General features: G+C 37.8%; 1 protein-coding gene across 1 annotated transcript; it reads right to left on the bottom strand.

Annotated features, from left to right (window-relative positions):
* Positions 1–2,274: 2,274 nt before the first annotated feature.
* On the bottom strand, positions 2,275–16,961 carry LOC117317486. Its single transcript, XM_033872296.1, is given in 14 exon segments — positions 2,275–3,422; positions 3,772–3,886; positions 4,111–4,242; positions 5,040–5,233; positions 5,659–5,816; positions 6,410–6,489; positions 8,002–8,143; positions 8,495–9,514; positions 9,516–9,998; positions 12,759–12,902; positions 13,872–14,041; positions 14,326–14,381; positions 14,970–15,095; positions 16,829–16,961. Coding segments are annotated over 13 exon segments (3,819 nt in total). The 5' UTR covers positions 15,030–15,095; positions 16,829–16,961; the 3' UTR covers positions 2,275–2,357.
* Positions 16,962–17,607: the final 646 nt, after the last annotated feature.

Below are 17,607 nucleotides of genomic sequence, written 5' to 3'. Positions count from 1 at the left end.
AAGATTTCGCCTGCCCTAATTGCCAAAAAAAATTGGCATTTCGCATGACAGATAATTATTCGATGGTTGAGAATAGCAAGAGACTGTATGCTTTCAAAAGGTCATTTAATGAAAACAAGTTTAAGGACATGGCCGTTCAGATCCCCCGCCACATAACCGAATCCAACGCAGACATCCATCCAGTGATTTTGTAGGTTTGGGAAATGGTATGAATGAAACACCTCCCGCTAATATCCCGCTGATGACGACTGTCAGTGTTACATATTCCCAAACAACAACGTTATACAGAAGTTTTCCCGTCTGTGTTAAAAAATCACGCCTGTGCGCATGCTTTCAAAATTGCCGGAGCATCAACATTGGCGGTTAAAGTCACGTGCAAAGGGGGCGGTACCAAGCGGTTTGATCGACAGCTGGCGATCGGCCAATTGAACGCAGTCACGGACATAACTCGCCCATATGAAGGATGGAACGGAAGTGCGGAACAAGGACGTTAAGCCCCATCAATCAATCAATCATGCTGATTAGTCTAAAAACTATAACGTGGGATAATTTTACACCACCGTAGAGCGACTGGCGTACATATGCATGAGCTTGCCCACAACGCCACACCCCCCACATTGGTTTGGTTTGATTAGTCTAATCAACACATCGAAGGGACAATGCAGTCCACTGAACTGGTGTGTGCATAAACATTAATTCTTTTTAAAAGGTTTTGGAGATATGTTCCGGAAACGCTTAAGTGAATTTGACTGTTTCCTTGGAAACAAAAGAAATATCAAAACTGAAAAATTCTAAACAGCAGAAGGCGCGACTAGACCACTTGATTGATGATAGGTAGAAATATTTCAAAAGGTCTTAGACATATGCTCTGGAAATTCTTAAATCTGTGATTTTGACTCTTTGTTTCCATGGTAACCAAGGAAATATCCACATTTGAAAATCTTCCATAACAGACGGCATCACTAGACCACTGGATTGATGTATGTTAAATTATCTTGAAAAGTGTTGGGGACATACTTGCCTAGACTGCTTCTGATCTTGTCTACAATAGAGAACACTTTCTGACCTTGTCTACAATAGAGAACACTTTCTGACCTTGTCTACAATAGAGAACACTTTCTGACCTTGTCTACAATAGAGAACACTTTCTGACCTTGTCTACACAGGGACAGTGTTTCTGACTTTATCTATATAGAGAGAGTGTTTCTGATTTTGTCTACAGACGGAGAATATTTCTGACTTTGTCTACAGACGGAGAATATTTCTGACTTTGTCTATAGAGGGACAGTATTTCTGACTTTGTCTAAAGAGAGAGTATTTCTGACTTTGTCTACAGAGGGAGAGTATTTCTGACTTTGTCTACTGAGGGAGAGTATTTCTGACTTTGTCTACAGAGGGAGAGTATTTCTGACTTTGTCTACTGAGGGAGAGTATTTCTGACTTTGTCTACAGAGGGAGAGTATTTCTGACTTTGTCTACAGAGGGAGAGTATTTCTGACTTTGTCTACAGGGGGAGAGTATTTCTGACTTTGTCTACAGAGGGAGAGTGTTTCTGATGTTGTCTAAAGAGGGAGAGTATTTCTGACTTTGTCTACAGAGGGAGAGTTTTTCTGACTTTGTCTAAAGAGGGAGAGTATTTCTGACTTTGTCTACAGAGGGAGAGTATTTCTGACTTTGTCTACAGAGGGAGAGTATTTCTGATTTTGTCTACTGGGGGAAAGTATTTCTTACTATGTCTACAGAGGGAGAGTATTCTGACTTTGTCTACAGAGGGAGAGTATTCTGACTTTGTCTACAGAGAGACAATATTTCTGACTTTGTCTAAAGAGGGAGAATAGTTCTGACTTTGTCTACAGAGGGACAGTATTTTTTGACTTTGTCTTCTGAGGGAGAGTATTTCTGACTTTGTCTACAGAGGGAGAGTATTTCTGATTTTGTCTACAGATAGTATTTCTGACTTTGTCTACAGATAGTATTTCTGATTTTGTCTACAGATAGTATTTCTGATTTTGTCCAAAGAGGGAGAGTATTTCTGACTTTGTCTTCTGAGGGAGAGTATTTCTGACTTTGTCTACTGGGGGAGAGTATTTCTGACTTTGTCTATATTGAGAGACAGAATTTCTGACTTTGTCTTCTGAGGAAGAGTATATCTATGTCTACAGAGAGGCAGTAAAACTATCATTCCAAACTTAGGCCAGCTATATAAATATTTAATGGGATAAAAACTCAAAACGTGTCTAAGTTATGATCAGTATTTTAATCTACGTTATACATTATACTAAAGAATCCTAAGCATGTGTGGAATCCCGTACATTAATTATATAAGTTCACATCCAGTCCGACATATTCCTGGATGTTCAGGATAACATACTTTTAGTCCTTTGTAAAGCTAACTGTAACTTCAATATATTTGCATCTAAAGTGGCTATGCCCTTGCGGAAGGTTTTGTCTGTGATAGTTGATGATGAGGTTTTCCCTGAACCAGAAACACTAGAGAAATTATCATCATCTATAGCACTGATGGAGTTATCCATCGTACCTCCCTGGTACTCCCTATCCTGGACAGCCTGCTGCTGGGAATCAGGTTTTGATCGTGGGTAGCTGCCATATGCTGTGGAATGTCCCTGTTTAAAGTTTGAATCTGTATTCCGAGAGTTTGTAAATCTAGAAGCACTGTAGTCAATAGGAGTTTCATTAGTCTTATTTAACATCAGTCGTGCTGGTTGACTCAATGTTCGCTGATGTGTGGACCATGGCCGACTGGGTAGCCCCTTGTAGCTATCATCATTAGCTGAAGAAGTTTGATACTTTTTGAAGTAATCTGTAACACTATACCGGGACTGTTCAGCATCAGAACGATTAGATTCAAAGTTCACTTGCTGGCCCCACGCCTTAATTCCTGAATTATCTCTGAGATAGCCAACTCTATTCTGCGGACCATGTCTCTCTGCTTCTCTATCATCATGTAAAGTATTTATCCGCCCTTGACCGGTATTCACTAATGACCTGTCCATCACCTCCGAGTCAATCAGAGACATTCGTTCAACTTGACGTGGAGATGAACTCAAGGCCCGTCTGTGGCGACCTTCATTTGACTCTCGGCGTCCATGAGGAGAACTGCTCCGTCTGCGTTGCCGTGGTAACACTCTCTCTTGAGTTCCTACATATGCATTCCCAGTGAATTCCCTTTTTGTGTCATAGTTATGTCCCTTGTTTTCCTGCCCCAGGGACCTGTTGTGACTAGCCAGTGCCTGCTCTGTCAGTTTAGTAGATGGCTGGTATTCTTCACTGCTCTCAATTTCTCTGGGATCAAATCTAAGAGTCTTCACTGGACCTCGAGTCCCACTAACAGGACCTGCTATGTCCCACTGAATTTCTGTGTATGCTGAGGCCGGGCTGGTGACAGGATTCCTTTGGGAGGCCTGCAATGGCAAATTCGCAAAATGTACTGGGTTTTTTTGACAAAATGAACTATTTTTTTTTATCATTTTTTTTTTTCAATTTTCAAGTTTAGCATTTTTTAAACTTTAATATGACAAATACAACTATTCCAACTTTGGACATTGGAAACATCACCGACATTTTCTCGTTTCCAAGCACCCTCATTTTTTTTTTGGAGTCCCTAGACATTAAAACCTGGATCATGATCATATTCTACAAATAATTTGAGGGTATGATCCAACAGTACATGTATATTAAATCAATTTGGGTTAAAATTGGTCTTTTGCTTTTTAGGCAATGGATCTAAATGAAAATAAATTATATGCTGACAGTGTTGTGTTTGTCACTGGTGGAAAAGTCTTCCTTCTTTGTCTCAAACAAGGAAATGAACTCTTCTCTTCCAACAAGGTTAGTTCTTTTTCCTTTCAAGATTTTAAAAGTATGACTGTCATTATCATTTAATACAGGATTTCAAAATTCTATACAGATTCTGGCTCTTGTCTGAAAGAATCATTTTCAAATCGCTCCTAATTAAACACAAGGCCTATGATAAGCTTAGGGAATTTCTGATACCCTCAAATGCCCAATAAATGAACTGTGTTGTTCCCCTCTTAGTCTTACTTTAACCTCTGTTGATTCCTTCCAAGTCTACGGTATTTCTAAGCTTACCTTGATGTTTGTGGTTCCCCTCCGAGGACTTGCAGCAGCTTTTGAAATCTGTAGCTATTGTTACTGAGGATACTGTTGTCACCTGCCTGGTCCAACTCCTGTATCAACTCAGACACGCTGCTCTTCATGTCCCTATCAATAAATTGGTTAATGATTAATATTGTAACTAACTCCCTCTCCACATCCCTATCAAGATAGTTGTTACCTTGGCAATAATTATAATCAAAGTGACAATAATTATTGTTGTTTGTCCTCCCCAAACAAAGTGACAATAATTATTGTTGTTTGTCCTCCCCAAACAAAGTGACAATAATTATTATTGTTTGTCCTCCCCAAACAAAGTGACAATAATCATTGTTTTTTGTCCTCCCCCTATCAAAGTAACAATGATCTTTGTCGTTTTACCTACCCCTACCAAAGTGACAATAATTATATTGTCCCCTCCCCCTTCCTATTAAAGCGACAATAACAATTGTTTTTTCCTAGCCCCCTCAAACATCATGCGAAATAAAAATATAATCTATGAAAACATGAATTTGCTTCTCAGTAATGACACAAATTTTATCTAGCATATTTATTCTCAAATTAGAACCCTCCCCTAGTGTAAAAAGTATAGTACCATGTTTATCCTCAATAAGCCCGCTCCCCTAGTGTAAAAGTTTAGTCTAGTACCTGTATTTATCGTCAAATAAGCCCTGTTTCTTAAGTGTAATAGCTTATTTGTGAACTACTTTTAGCTTATGCATATTATTTTGAAATTGACGATTCTGTGAAAAAAGATGTGGCTCATTTTGAGGGCAGGGGTTTATTTGCAGATGAAAATGGTAACTAGTCATTTTTTTGCTGAACAGTAGTGCTTCATTCTATCAGCCCAAAATTCAAGCAAATTTTTAATTAATTATCTGTCAGATCTGTGGTGAAGTACTCACTGGACCATTTCCTGTAGTCTGCTGATTTCTGTGTCCCTCTGCTGTAGTGATACCTGAAGGATGTGGTTCTCCTGGTCCGACGCCTCTTGTTGAAGCTGAATGGCCTCAATCTGGCGGTTCATGGCCTCTACCTCCTTTCGGAATTTCTGGGCGTCCATCAGGCACTCCTGTTTGACTTTCAACTCATCTGTTTCCTGAAGAATATAGATATATACCTATGTATATTGTAATTAAGATTTCTGTACGTGTGCTGATCTCCACCATTCAAAACAATGCCAGGGTTAAGTCAATCTTCTAAGAGGACCAGAGTCTAATACCTTTTCACTGAGAGCAGTCAGCAGTTTGTTTTCTCCTCTTTCTTTCTCTGTCATTCTCACCTTTTCAATGAGAGCAGCCAGCAGTTTGTTTTTCTCCTCTTTCATCCTGTCATTCTCACCTTTTCACTGAGAGCAGCCAGCAGGTTGTTTTTCTCCACCATCATCCTCTATCATTCTCACCTTTTCACTGAGAGCAACCAGCAGTTTGTTTTTCTCCACTTTCATCCTCTATCATTCTTACCTTTTCACTGAGAGCAGTCAGCAGTTTGTTTTTCTCCACCTTCTTTCTCTGTCATTCTCACCTTTTCACTGAGAGCAGCCAGCAGTTTGTTTTTCTCCACTTTCATCCTCTGTATCTCATTGTGTTGATTCGCCACCTCCGCGGCTAGTTTAACCTTATCCTCCATTTCCTCTTTGACCTGGCGTTGTAGTCCTGAGTTACTGGCCTGTAGGTGTAGCACTGCCAAAAAATTTAAGAGTGAAATATGTTTAATAGGTACTGGTTAAACAATGAAAAAAGAAATTTCTAAATTAGATTAAATTGAATGCATTTCAGAAAAACATGATTGTCAATGATAATGTATGAATTTAAAGGGGCACTCCTTCGTTTGAATAAAGTTTAGGTCGTCAAAATTAAGCTTACTGTAAAAGATGTATTTTTTTCCCAAAGTAGTTAAAGTTATAATCTTTACATTAATACAGCAGTTTTACTCGCAAGGTAAACCGAAGTTCTTCAAGTATTAATTCCTAAAAATTCTTAATTTGCCAAAAAGTATCACTAATTACCGCAAAGATAGACGATATTTGTGTACAATTCATCATTCTTCTGTACATTTCGGCGATAATTTCATTACCAGTACGCACAAACACACATATAGTCCTTGTTCGGACATAGATTTCATCAATAGAAAGTTTGCTGTCCGAACAGAGGCATGCCCCTTTAACTGTTAGTGAACAGAAATGTCTGTGTACCAACCACTTCCTTATCTTCATGTAACAGATCTCCGCCTCTTATCGATCATGCTGTGGCTTTAACAAAATTACGTTACTCACCATCAAAATCCACACCTGTTGTTGCCTTCTCCTTTTCATGTTCATACTCCCTCATGTTTTGATTTGCCAGTCGAAGTTTCCTTAAATATATCAAAAATAATTATTTATCACATAAATAGAATACCCAGCTAAACATCTGTTACTGTAAATGTCCTTTATTTGGCGCACTCAAATCTTAGCGCATTTCCTAATTTTGACAGTTCAGCTCTTTGATGAATTGGTGCACAAAAACTATTTTATACAGAAATGATGTATTAGTGTAATCACCATTTAGTGGAATGCTTCCAGTGCAAAAAGCACTAAAACAAGATAACTGCTAAAATAAGATAACCGCTAAAAATCATGTATCTTTGTTTCCAGACGAAAAATCAGCATTGTCATTTTGAACAAAAAAGAGGCCAAAAGGGTCTGTATTGTTCATCTGGCTACATGTATCTCAGAGATAAACTGTATATTCTACACTGAATACACCTCAGTCTCAATAAATCCTTTAAATGTACAGAAATAGAATTTTAAAAATTTATGCTTATTTCCATTATTGGGCTCTAAGTCTCTGTCCCTTGTGGGTAAGACTCTTTTTTTACATTCTTCATCCAATAATGCTCCAAAACCAACTTAAATCAAAATCCACGATTTAATTAAAAGATTGACAGATGATGAATGACGCCCCAAAGCCTAATCTCAGTTGTCGTTTCCATTGATACTATAATTTGATTAAACTCTATTTTCTGAACGGAAGGACGAGTTTAAAAATTTACTTCAGTAAATCTGTAATTATAAAACTGAAACTTTAAGATTAACAGACTTGATTCCATTACTGCTACTACAGCAGATACTAAATTTTTGCTTGTTAGTGTTCAACATCCTATTAACTTTACAGCCAGGGTCATTTATAAGGACGAGCCAGGGTCATTTATAAGGACGTGCCAGGTTTTGGAGGCGGAGGAAAGCCGGAGTACCAGGAGGAAAACCACTGACCTATGGTCAGTACCTGGCAACCGCCCTACATAGGTTTTGAACTCGTAACCCAGAGGTGGAGGGCTAGTGATAAAATGTCGGGACACCTTAACCACTCGGCAACCACGGCCTCCTTATATATTGAATATAACAAACTATTTCCTCAAGTCCCTAAGGATTTTTTATAGACAAGTTTTACCATGTTTCCAGAGTGTGTCTATGCATTTGAGTTATTATTATCTATTGATTCAAGCAATTTGGCAACCTAAGATTCTTTCATTTGATCCCTGTCTAGCCCTGTGTCTGGCCCCTGTGCCTTGCTCCTGTGCCTGGCCCCTGTGCCCGGCCTATTTGCCCGGCCCCTGTGCCTGGCCCCTGTGCCCAACCCATCTTGCCCGGCCCCTGTGCCTGACCCGCTGTGCCTTGCTCCTGTGCCTTGCTCCTGTGCCTGGCCCCTGTGCCCGGCCTCTGTGCCCGGCCCCTGTGCCTGACCCCCTGTGACAGCCCTGAGTCAGCCCTGCTTTAGCCCCTACATGGGCAACTGTGGGAATTAATGAGCTCTTTTATCTAAATGAATCCACAAGCCATCTTTGATTTTGACAAGGTTTATATTTGCGAGATATGCATAAACGTACCTGCGTAGTTGTGCGTTCTCATTACGTAGAGGCTGAAGAGATAAATCTACCTCAGCCTGGAGACTAAAAGTAGCACTAAGTTGGGGGATTGAATCCAGGGACTTCTCAACTTCTCTTGCCAGACGACCGATCTCTACATCCTCTGCATTACAAACAATCAACATTGCATTATTTTCTCTATAATTCTACAGACATCAAAACAACACTTCATCAATTCTTTTTTGATAATTTTATAGACGTCAAAGCAACATGTTGCTGAAAATATTTCCTATTCAAAGTATTATTGAAAAGTCTCAGATTTTTTTTCAGGTTTTGTGTATCATACTATATACATATTACAATTTACATCACATATATAGCTTCAAGTAGAATTGACAATTTTATCTTGTTCAAAATGAAATAAAATATCTAAAATTTGAGATACAATATATAACAGTAACTATGAAAATGGTCACAGGATATAGTCGAAAACAATATAACTCAATATACATACTATTAATTTTACCACATTCTTTCATCTCCCCAAGTAAGTACCGGACTCTCTTCATTCCAGCGTCCAATCTGACTCCACTCCAGGGGTTAGGGTTAGCGTAGCTACCAGACTGTTCCTCATTATTTACAGCAGAGCTCAGACTTTGGTGTTTAAGGCTGGCTAAGTCAGCCTCATTTGTCATCACAGACACAGCAACAGGTCGCTCAAAATTTCCCTCACCTTGACCTTGACCACCTGTACTGTGACCTTGACCTTTGCTATCATGATGTACTCCCCCAGGGATATTCACGAAGCTTGGGTAGTGCACCAAGGACACTGGAACCAGCTCCTTGCCTTTGTCTGTGTGAATTAGGTGGTAGAGTGTCCCGGTTGAAGATACGCCTTGTGATGCTGCTGTGCTTTCTGCACTGATCTGAGAAGTCTGCGTTTGAAAGGAACCAGTTTTGTTTTCAGTGCCATCATTTGATGAAGAGTTTTGCTTTTTACCTTTGATATTCTGTCTAGGTTTTGAACTTGCGACTTTAGACTTTTTCTTTAAACTTTTTGGCTCGCTTACAGAGGGCAATGGGTTGGTGCTTTCACTGACTGTGCTACGAGGAGTGAGAGCTTCAAATGTGTTTGCACCAGACACAGAACCATCAATGGTTGATATGGTATCTGGAACAGCATCTCTGATCACATGACCTTGTCTGGGAGATTTCATTGGTCCGTTGTCTCTTTCTGGTATTTCCCAAACAAAGTTTTTATGAGGTCCCTGATCCAACCCTATACTCTCTGGTGGATGTGTGGAGTAAACAGGGATGAGATGAGCATTATGAATCTGTCTCTCCTCGCCCGGGGCTCCTGCTGTCATGGGGCCGTGTGGACGAATCTGGTATAGACCATTTTGATACTGAAATCCTGGTGGGATCTGGCGTTCCTGTGAATCTACAGTACCCACTGGCTGTGGTAGGTATATATACTCAGTACCACTACTGTTGCCTGTGTTCTGAGGAACTGTGGAGAACTGAACTTTTATCACCCGAACTTCCCGACTGATTTTTCCCCTGTGCTGCCACAACATGCTCTGGTGCATGTCCAGCGACATTAACCGGAGAAGTTGAAAATCCTGTTGACTCCCTTGCAATATAGGCCTGAAATGCCCCAATGTCACTTTCACGTTTATCCCAACTATTGGGCATATCCTGTCCGTTATTGGTACTGACGAAACCCTGACTTGGGGAGATGGACACACCACCTCCACCAGGGGGCATAACTGATTTGTAACCATGACTACTAAATAGTTGGCTGTTCATCCCTGGAAAATAGCGCTCCTTTTGAATGTCCATTTTAGTAGTCCCCATTGTGTAATCCCTAAAGGGGACCTTCTGGGTAGAATTGGTGTCCCTCTCTGGTATGATCTGGGGCCGATCAGGGTCCGGTGTGGACGATGCCAGTCGGTCATTAAAGGGAGTGTTCCCGCCACTCAGAACAGAAAAGGCTGTCACAGGACCGGGCTGGTCATCTGTACAGAAAAGCCATACAGAATGTGTGAGTGTTTACTCTAAGGTTGTCTTTTATACATTTAATCCAAACTATAACACCTCTCAAAATAGCCATTCTGACTCCCACCTATAACATCCCTCAAAATAGCCATTCTGATTCCCACCTATAACATCCCCCAAAATAACAGTTCTGATTCCCATCTATAACATCCCCCCAAATAACAGTTCTGATTCCCACCTATAACATCCCTCAAAATAACAGTTCTGATTCCCACCTATAACATCCCTCAAAATAACAGTTCTGATTCCCACCTATAACATCCCTCAAAATAACAGTTCTGATTCCCACCTATAACATCCCTCAAAATAACAGTTCTGATTCCCACCTATAACAACCCCCAAAATAACAGTTCGGATTCCCACCTATAACATCCCTCAAAATAACAGTTCGGATTCCCACCTATAACATCCCTCAAAATAACAGCTCTGATTCCCACCTATAACATCCCTCAAAATAACAGTTCTGATTCCCACCTATAACAACCCCCAAAATAACAGTTCTGATTCCCACCTATAACATCCCTCAAAATAACAGTTCTGATTCCCACCTATAACATCCCCCAAAATAACAGTTCTGATTCCCACCTATAACATCCCTCAAAATAACAGTTCTGATTCCCGCCTATAACAACCCCCAAAATAACAGTTCTGATTCCCACCTATAACATCCCTCAAAATAACAGTTCTGATTCCCACCTATAACATCCCTCAAAATAACAGTTCTGATTCCCACCTATAACATCCCTCAAAATAACAGTTCTGATTCCCACCTATGACATCCCCCAAAATAACAGTTCTGATTCCCACCTATAACAACCCCCAAAATAACAGTTCTGATTCCCACCTATAACATCCCCCAAAATAACAGTTCTGATTCCCACCTATAACATCCCTCAAAATAACAGTTCTGATTCCCACCTATAACATCCCTCAAAATAACAGTTCTGATTCCCACCTATAACATCCCTCAAAATAACAGTTCTGATTCCCACCTATAACATCCCCCAAAATAACAGTTCTGATTCCCACCTATAACATCCCTCAAAATAACAGTTCTGATTCCCACCTATGACATCCCTCAAAATAACAGTTCTGATTCCCACCTATAACATCCCCCAAAATAACAGTTCTGATTCCCACCTATAACATCCCTCAAAATAACAGTTCTGATTCCCACCTATAACATCCCCCAAAATAACAGTTCTGATTCCCACCTATAACATCCCCCAAAATAACAGTTCTGATTCCCACCTATAACATCCCTCAAAATAACAGTTCTGATTCCCACCTATGACATCCCCCAAAATAACAGTTCTAATTCCCACCTATAACATCCCCCAAAATAACAGTTCTGATTCCCACCTATAACATCCCTCAAAATAACAGTTCTGATTCCCACCTATAACATCCCTCAAAATAACAGTTCTGATTCCTACCTATAACATCCCTCAAAATAACAGTTCTGATTCCCACCTATAACAACCCCCAAAATAACAGTTCGGATTCCCACCTATAACATCCCTCAAAATAACAGTTCGGATTCCCACCTATAACATCCCTCAAAATAACAGCTCTGATTCCCACCTATAACATCCCTCAAAATAACAGTTCTGATTCCCACCTATAACATCCCTCAAAATAACAGTTCTGATTACCACCTATAACATCCCCCAAAATAACAGTTCTGATTCCCACCTATAACATCCCTCAAAATAACAGTTCTGATTCCCACCTATAACATCCCTCAAAATAACAGTTCTGATTCCCACCTATGACATCCCCCAAAATAACAGTTCTGATTCCCACCTATAACAACCCCCAAAATAACAGTTCTGATTCCCACCTATAACATCCCCCAAAATAACAGTTCTGATTCCCACCTATAACATCCCTCAAAATAACAGTTCTGATTCCCACCTATAACATCCCTCAAAATAACAGTTCTGATTCCCACCTATAACATCCCCCAAAATAACAGTTCTGATTCCCACCTATAACATCCCTCAAAATAACAGTTCTGATTCCCACCTATGACATCCCCCAAAATAACAGTTCTGATTCCCACCTATAACATCCCCCAAAATAACAGTTCGGATTCCCACCTATAACATCCCCCAAAATAACAGTTCTGATTCCCACCTATAACATCCCCCAAAATAACAGTTCTGATTCCCACCTATAACATCCCCCAAAATAACAGTTCTGATTCCCACCTTTAACATATCCCAAAATAACAATTCTGATTCCCACCTATAACATCCCCCAAAATAACAGTTCTGATTCCCATCTATAACATCCCCCAAAATAACAGTTCTGATTCCCACCTATAACAACCCCCAAAATAACAGTTCTGATTCCCACCTATAACATCCCCCAAAATAACAGTTCTGATTCCCACCTATAACATCCCCCAAAATAACAGTTCTGATTCCCACCTATAACATATCCCAAAATAACAGTTCTGATTCCCACCTATAACATCCCTCAAAATAACAGTTCTGATTCCCACCTATAACATATCCCAAAATAACATTTCCGATTCACACATATATGATCATATAACATCCCACAAATTCACACAATTTGTATTAATTTGTTGAAGGATGAAACTATTTTCAAAGTAGATATAAAACAAGATTCAGAAATAAACAAAATATTAGTGCAGGGTTATCAAGAAAATCTCTAAAATAAACCATCATAGATAAGAAATAAAATCACACCATCGTTAGTTACACAAGGAATGACTATAGGTGGATGTGCAGGGTGGTCGCCTCCTAGTTTACAGCCGTCCCCAGCTGAGGTGACAGGTGGATTTCCTTGTTTGGTGCTGGAACATCCTACCGGCTTCCTGTTACCAGGATCGGCTACATGTGTGAGGGGCAGAAAGAGAAAACACACTCAGCAGGTGACAAGAAGAACAGAAAAGTGAGCACACACATATTTATTTTACATACCTGTTAATTTTTGGCATTTAAAATCTTGTGAAGTTAATATTTTTACCAACTTTTTCTTAAATAATTTGTTACTGTAGCTATTTCTATCTTCAGAAACTGAGAGGTTTATAGACTAGGAGGATGTTCTGTTTCTAAGCTTCTCCTGCAGGTAATCTACAGAAAGTTTTCCTGAATCTATGGATGATATCAATATCAAATTTCTTTATTTTGTTCATTGGAGTCTAGAAAGACCTTGACCCTTTGACCTTGACCTTTGGTCAATTAACTTTTTACAATTACATCACAAAATCTTTACGAATTAAGGTATACAAAATTTGACTTAAACATTGCTTGATAACCCTATAAAATTATGTCATAACAAAAAAAAAAAAAAAGATTAACCTAGATAGCTGTATCAAAAGAGTACCCACACCCACCCTGCTAAACAAAGGAAGAAAAAACAATTAATCTGAAACCTTTGAGAACATCTGAGTACAAAAAATGAGGCCCATGGGTCTTAACAGTCATCTGACTGTAAAGACCCTTGTACTATTAAAGTACACATAATCATTAGCAAGTACAGTGGTGCTGTTGACCATGGCGACCATCTTGGATTTTTGACCCCAAAAAAAAAATCCCAGTAATTATTAAATTTAAGGTAAACAAATCACTACAAAACTTAAAGCCAAAGTGACAGAGACATCAGACAGACACACAGGTACTGATAAAACAGGCTTCAAAGGGGTGAGATACATATACATGTTAATTAGTTTGTTAAATTTCAAGTTCAAGGTTATTAGGGCACAATCAAACTTATAAAAACTATAGATGTGTAAAACTCTACATGTATAAAACTCTACATGTGTAAAACTATACATGTGTAAAATGGTACTTGTGTACCTTTGTGCTTATTTCGAAGCATGGTAAGGACTTTAGCACATGTAGTTTTTTCATTGCAAAAAGAAAATGCTTCCTCCAAATCAGTTGAATACATGGCAAACCCAGGCTCTGGAATCGGAGCTGGGTGAGTCTTCACCTGGTTCTTCATTATTGCGACAGCAGTTTTTTGTCTGAAATAAAACAAATTTGCTACATTTAGGTATATTATGCAGAAAAATAAACTTTTATCTTTTTTAAAAGTGGTAAACGAAAAAAAGTGGTGATTTCAGCCAAACTACATTAGATAGCTTTTGAAAAAATCACAGACAAGTCTGGTTGCTGTCAAATGTACGGTACACTATATGTAACCAAGGGATGCAAAAGTAACACACTTCCAAAAGTAGTACATACACTGTCCAAAAGTAAAACATTGTCCAAGCCCCCCCCCCCAATTCCTTCCACATATTATACTTACTTCAAGGGAGGAGCTTTGACTCGAGACTTCACTCCCGTTACCTTAGGTCGACAAACCTGTAAACGGAAAAATCAGAGATGAATCAGACAACAAGAAATTGTCAATTTTTTAAAATTTTTACTGCAGTGAAAGAGGACAAGAATATTTACACCATCAAGAGAAATTACTATATATCTGTAGTGCCTTACTTGGACATTTCATGAAAATTTTGAGATATTTGGGATTTATTCCAATTAAATTCTGAAATCACTATTGTGTCATGACTGGAATTATAGATGTGAAAGCTAATATTTTGTGGGTGTCACATGCTTTCTGAGAACATGCATATATATAAGTCTATAATGAGATACACAACTATACAGAGTTTCCTTGTTCTAGTTTGATATAGCTAGACCACAAAAATAGATTCTATACAATGTTTATATCTATAAAGATCAAACACACCAATCTCTTTAAAAATTATCATTATTATAAATACATTTTGTATATACAAAAAAGTTGTATGATGTGTGACATGTGCATAAGATGTACGTTGTACGACACTATGTACATGTGTACCTGCTGGTATATATATTATATTTAATGATTGAAAAAAAATGTATTTAACGGTACGTATACACATTCAGAGCAAATTAACAACTTACCTTTGGTTTTTGGACAGGGAGACCCCTCTTTGACACTTTTGGTTGAGTTTTCTTTTCCATATTTGTTTCTAGATATATCACCATATACGATTCTGTGACATAATTCTACGGAAGGAAACTTTGAATCTGTGAAATACCAAATTGAAAGTTTAATAAACAGTAATTATAAATAACATGTTAGCGTATATTAAGATAAAACAAAATAATCAATTTAAAGGAAGGAATATAGATCATAGACATATTTCAAACCGATATATCAGAGTTACTTCCCTTTAATTCACTTAGATGGTATAAATGTACCAGCTGGTTTTGTGATAGTTTGACAGCTGATCATGATCGGGGCCATAAATGACATATTTGGGTACATAGCTGTAGGTTATAATGCAAAATATTTACATCTATACTGAATTTTTAAGAATTTTGAAGGGGAGTTCTAAAAACAATTAACAAAGAAATAAAAACTAAAATGAATCTTTTGATGAATTAATAATCATATACTGATGTCTCCCCCGACATGGTTCAGTCTTTACATCTTACCTCATAATGAACTCTTAATTATAATCTGCAATATTGAGTTATGCACGCATGCTTATATGTAATTATCATGAACAGATTAACATGAGAATTAATAATATACTAAATCAGCACTTCTATGACCGAGGGAATAGTACTGTATATTAATTCTAAAACCATGGTAAAAAGAGTTAATGGTTTTTAGGTACATTTTCGATTTTGAAAACCAAAATTTATGCATGTATAAACATTAGAAGCAGAATATAGTTTTAGCTATCCCTTTATTTGTCAAATTTCTGGTGAAAGTGAGATGCATTTTGTTAGCCCAGTTTCGATCCTCTGTCGACCCTGATCAGACATGGTGTCAGGGTCAGAGGAAACTCAGGCTACATTAATATATTTTTGCTAGCTAGTTATAAAATACTCCAACATAACTATTACATGAAAATTCAATCAGCATTTCTCAGGAGCTTTTTTCCCAATGAAGATGTTTGAAGGAAATCCATGAGTCTGGTTTGTCCAAATTAAACCTTTCTTTAATTTGCTGGTGACTATATATTGTGTCTAAAATAAGTTAAGTTCCGGTCCTCCGAAAATCAAATAATGATTTACCTGTCCTCTATGTGTTTGGTGGTAAAATTATTACAGCACGACCACAGGTATCTGCAGTCATTGGAGACAAATTAAATGTCTGACTGTATTTCTAACTGTATATTATTTATTTTTGATCTTTTCTTTGAAATTTGGATGGTTTTTTACTTTAATATCATTTGTTTAAAACAGGGAATTAAACAAAGAATAAGGCTCTAAAATGAAAAGTAATGGATATATATCTTCTGGTATAACTGATCATGATGTTATATCACATTAAATGTACTTTAATTTACTCTGAATCATATTGCTATTTAGTTTTGATTATCTGTATGAATATGTGATTTTCAAATATAATTATGATGGGAGAAATATATTGATTTGTTTTGCCAAAATAAAACAGCAGTTTCTGATTATCATGAGTTTGGGTTTCAAAACATCCTGTCAATTAACAGTTGACTGATCATGAACTGTTGAAGTTATCGAAACTAATTAGCACGATTCAGGGCAGGGTACAACGATCGGTTAGGGTCATGGCTACATATTCGTCTAATGATGACTATAAACAATACTACCAAAAACAATTCATCTGCCTTTTGTAATTAAGGAATATACATTTTAAAAATATTCCGTATTTTCCGGGACTTGTAATATATACGAGTTGTGGTTTGTTTACCTATCGACAGTCGAGTATGGACATGTCAGCAAACTAAATATTAACGGTTTTCAAACAATTTTAATAAAGTTCAACTCACCACCACTTTTAATCAGACATTTACATTTCCGTTGCTAAATGATTTACTCAGTCTCATGTCAATTACTTCCACGTTGGCCAGAAAATCACTGCTGGAATCTTTGAAATTGGTGCCATCAAGAGCCAAACAACAGATTCGACAACTTTCGTCCGACTTCCGGTTTAAAATAATCCTACAACAAATTATATACAATCTGGAAAGAAACATTCAAGACTATAACAGAAATAATTCCGCTATCTTATTTCTTTTTGGCCTGTCGAATAACTATAAAACATATACCATTGCATGCACATCTTTATTAAGCGGATGAATTTAGGACACGACTTGACTCAAAGCACCACAAGCTTTACAGTGGTTGGCATAATCCCGATTCATCCGAATATACGTAAAGGGTTCCGAATGTTCAGTCCTTCATAAGAAAGAATAGAGACATACAAAGTGGCTATATGCTTATCGTATTTCTTTTTTCATTTTAAAATATTTTATTGTGAACACAGCAAGCATAAAAATGTATTCTGACATCGACTTTTTTCAACAGTATTGACAAATGGGATCGGACAATAGGCTAATCCTATATTAATTATAGTAATTTCCTATAGATTTACGGTTTTATGAATTAATATCATGAATATGGTACATGTAAATGGCTTACATTGTAGGAAATAATAGGTATGTTGGTTTCTTATATTTTCTAGGCTGGTTAGAAATTTAGATACGTGAAGTATAGTCTATCTGTAATACAAAGTTTCGCTGTCTAATTTTAGTTCACCATCATATCA

The sequence above is a fragment of the Pecten maximus genome, chromosome 19 (genome assembly GCF_902652985.1).
Source record: "Pecten maximus chromosome 19, xPecMax1.1, whole genome shotgun sequence".
NCBI lineage: Eukaryota > Metazoa > Mollusca > Bivalvia > Pectinida > Pectinidae > Pecten > Pecten maximus.
Note: the sequence above shows the minus strand (reverse complement) of the source record. Positions and strands in the feature narration are given on the sequence as shown.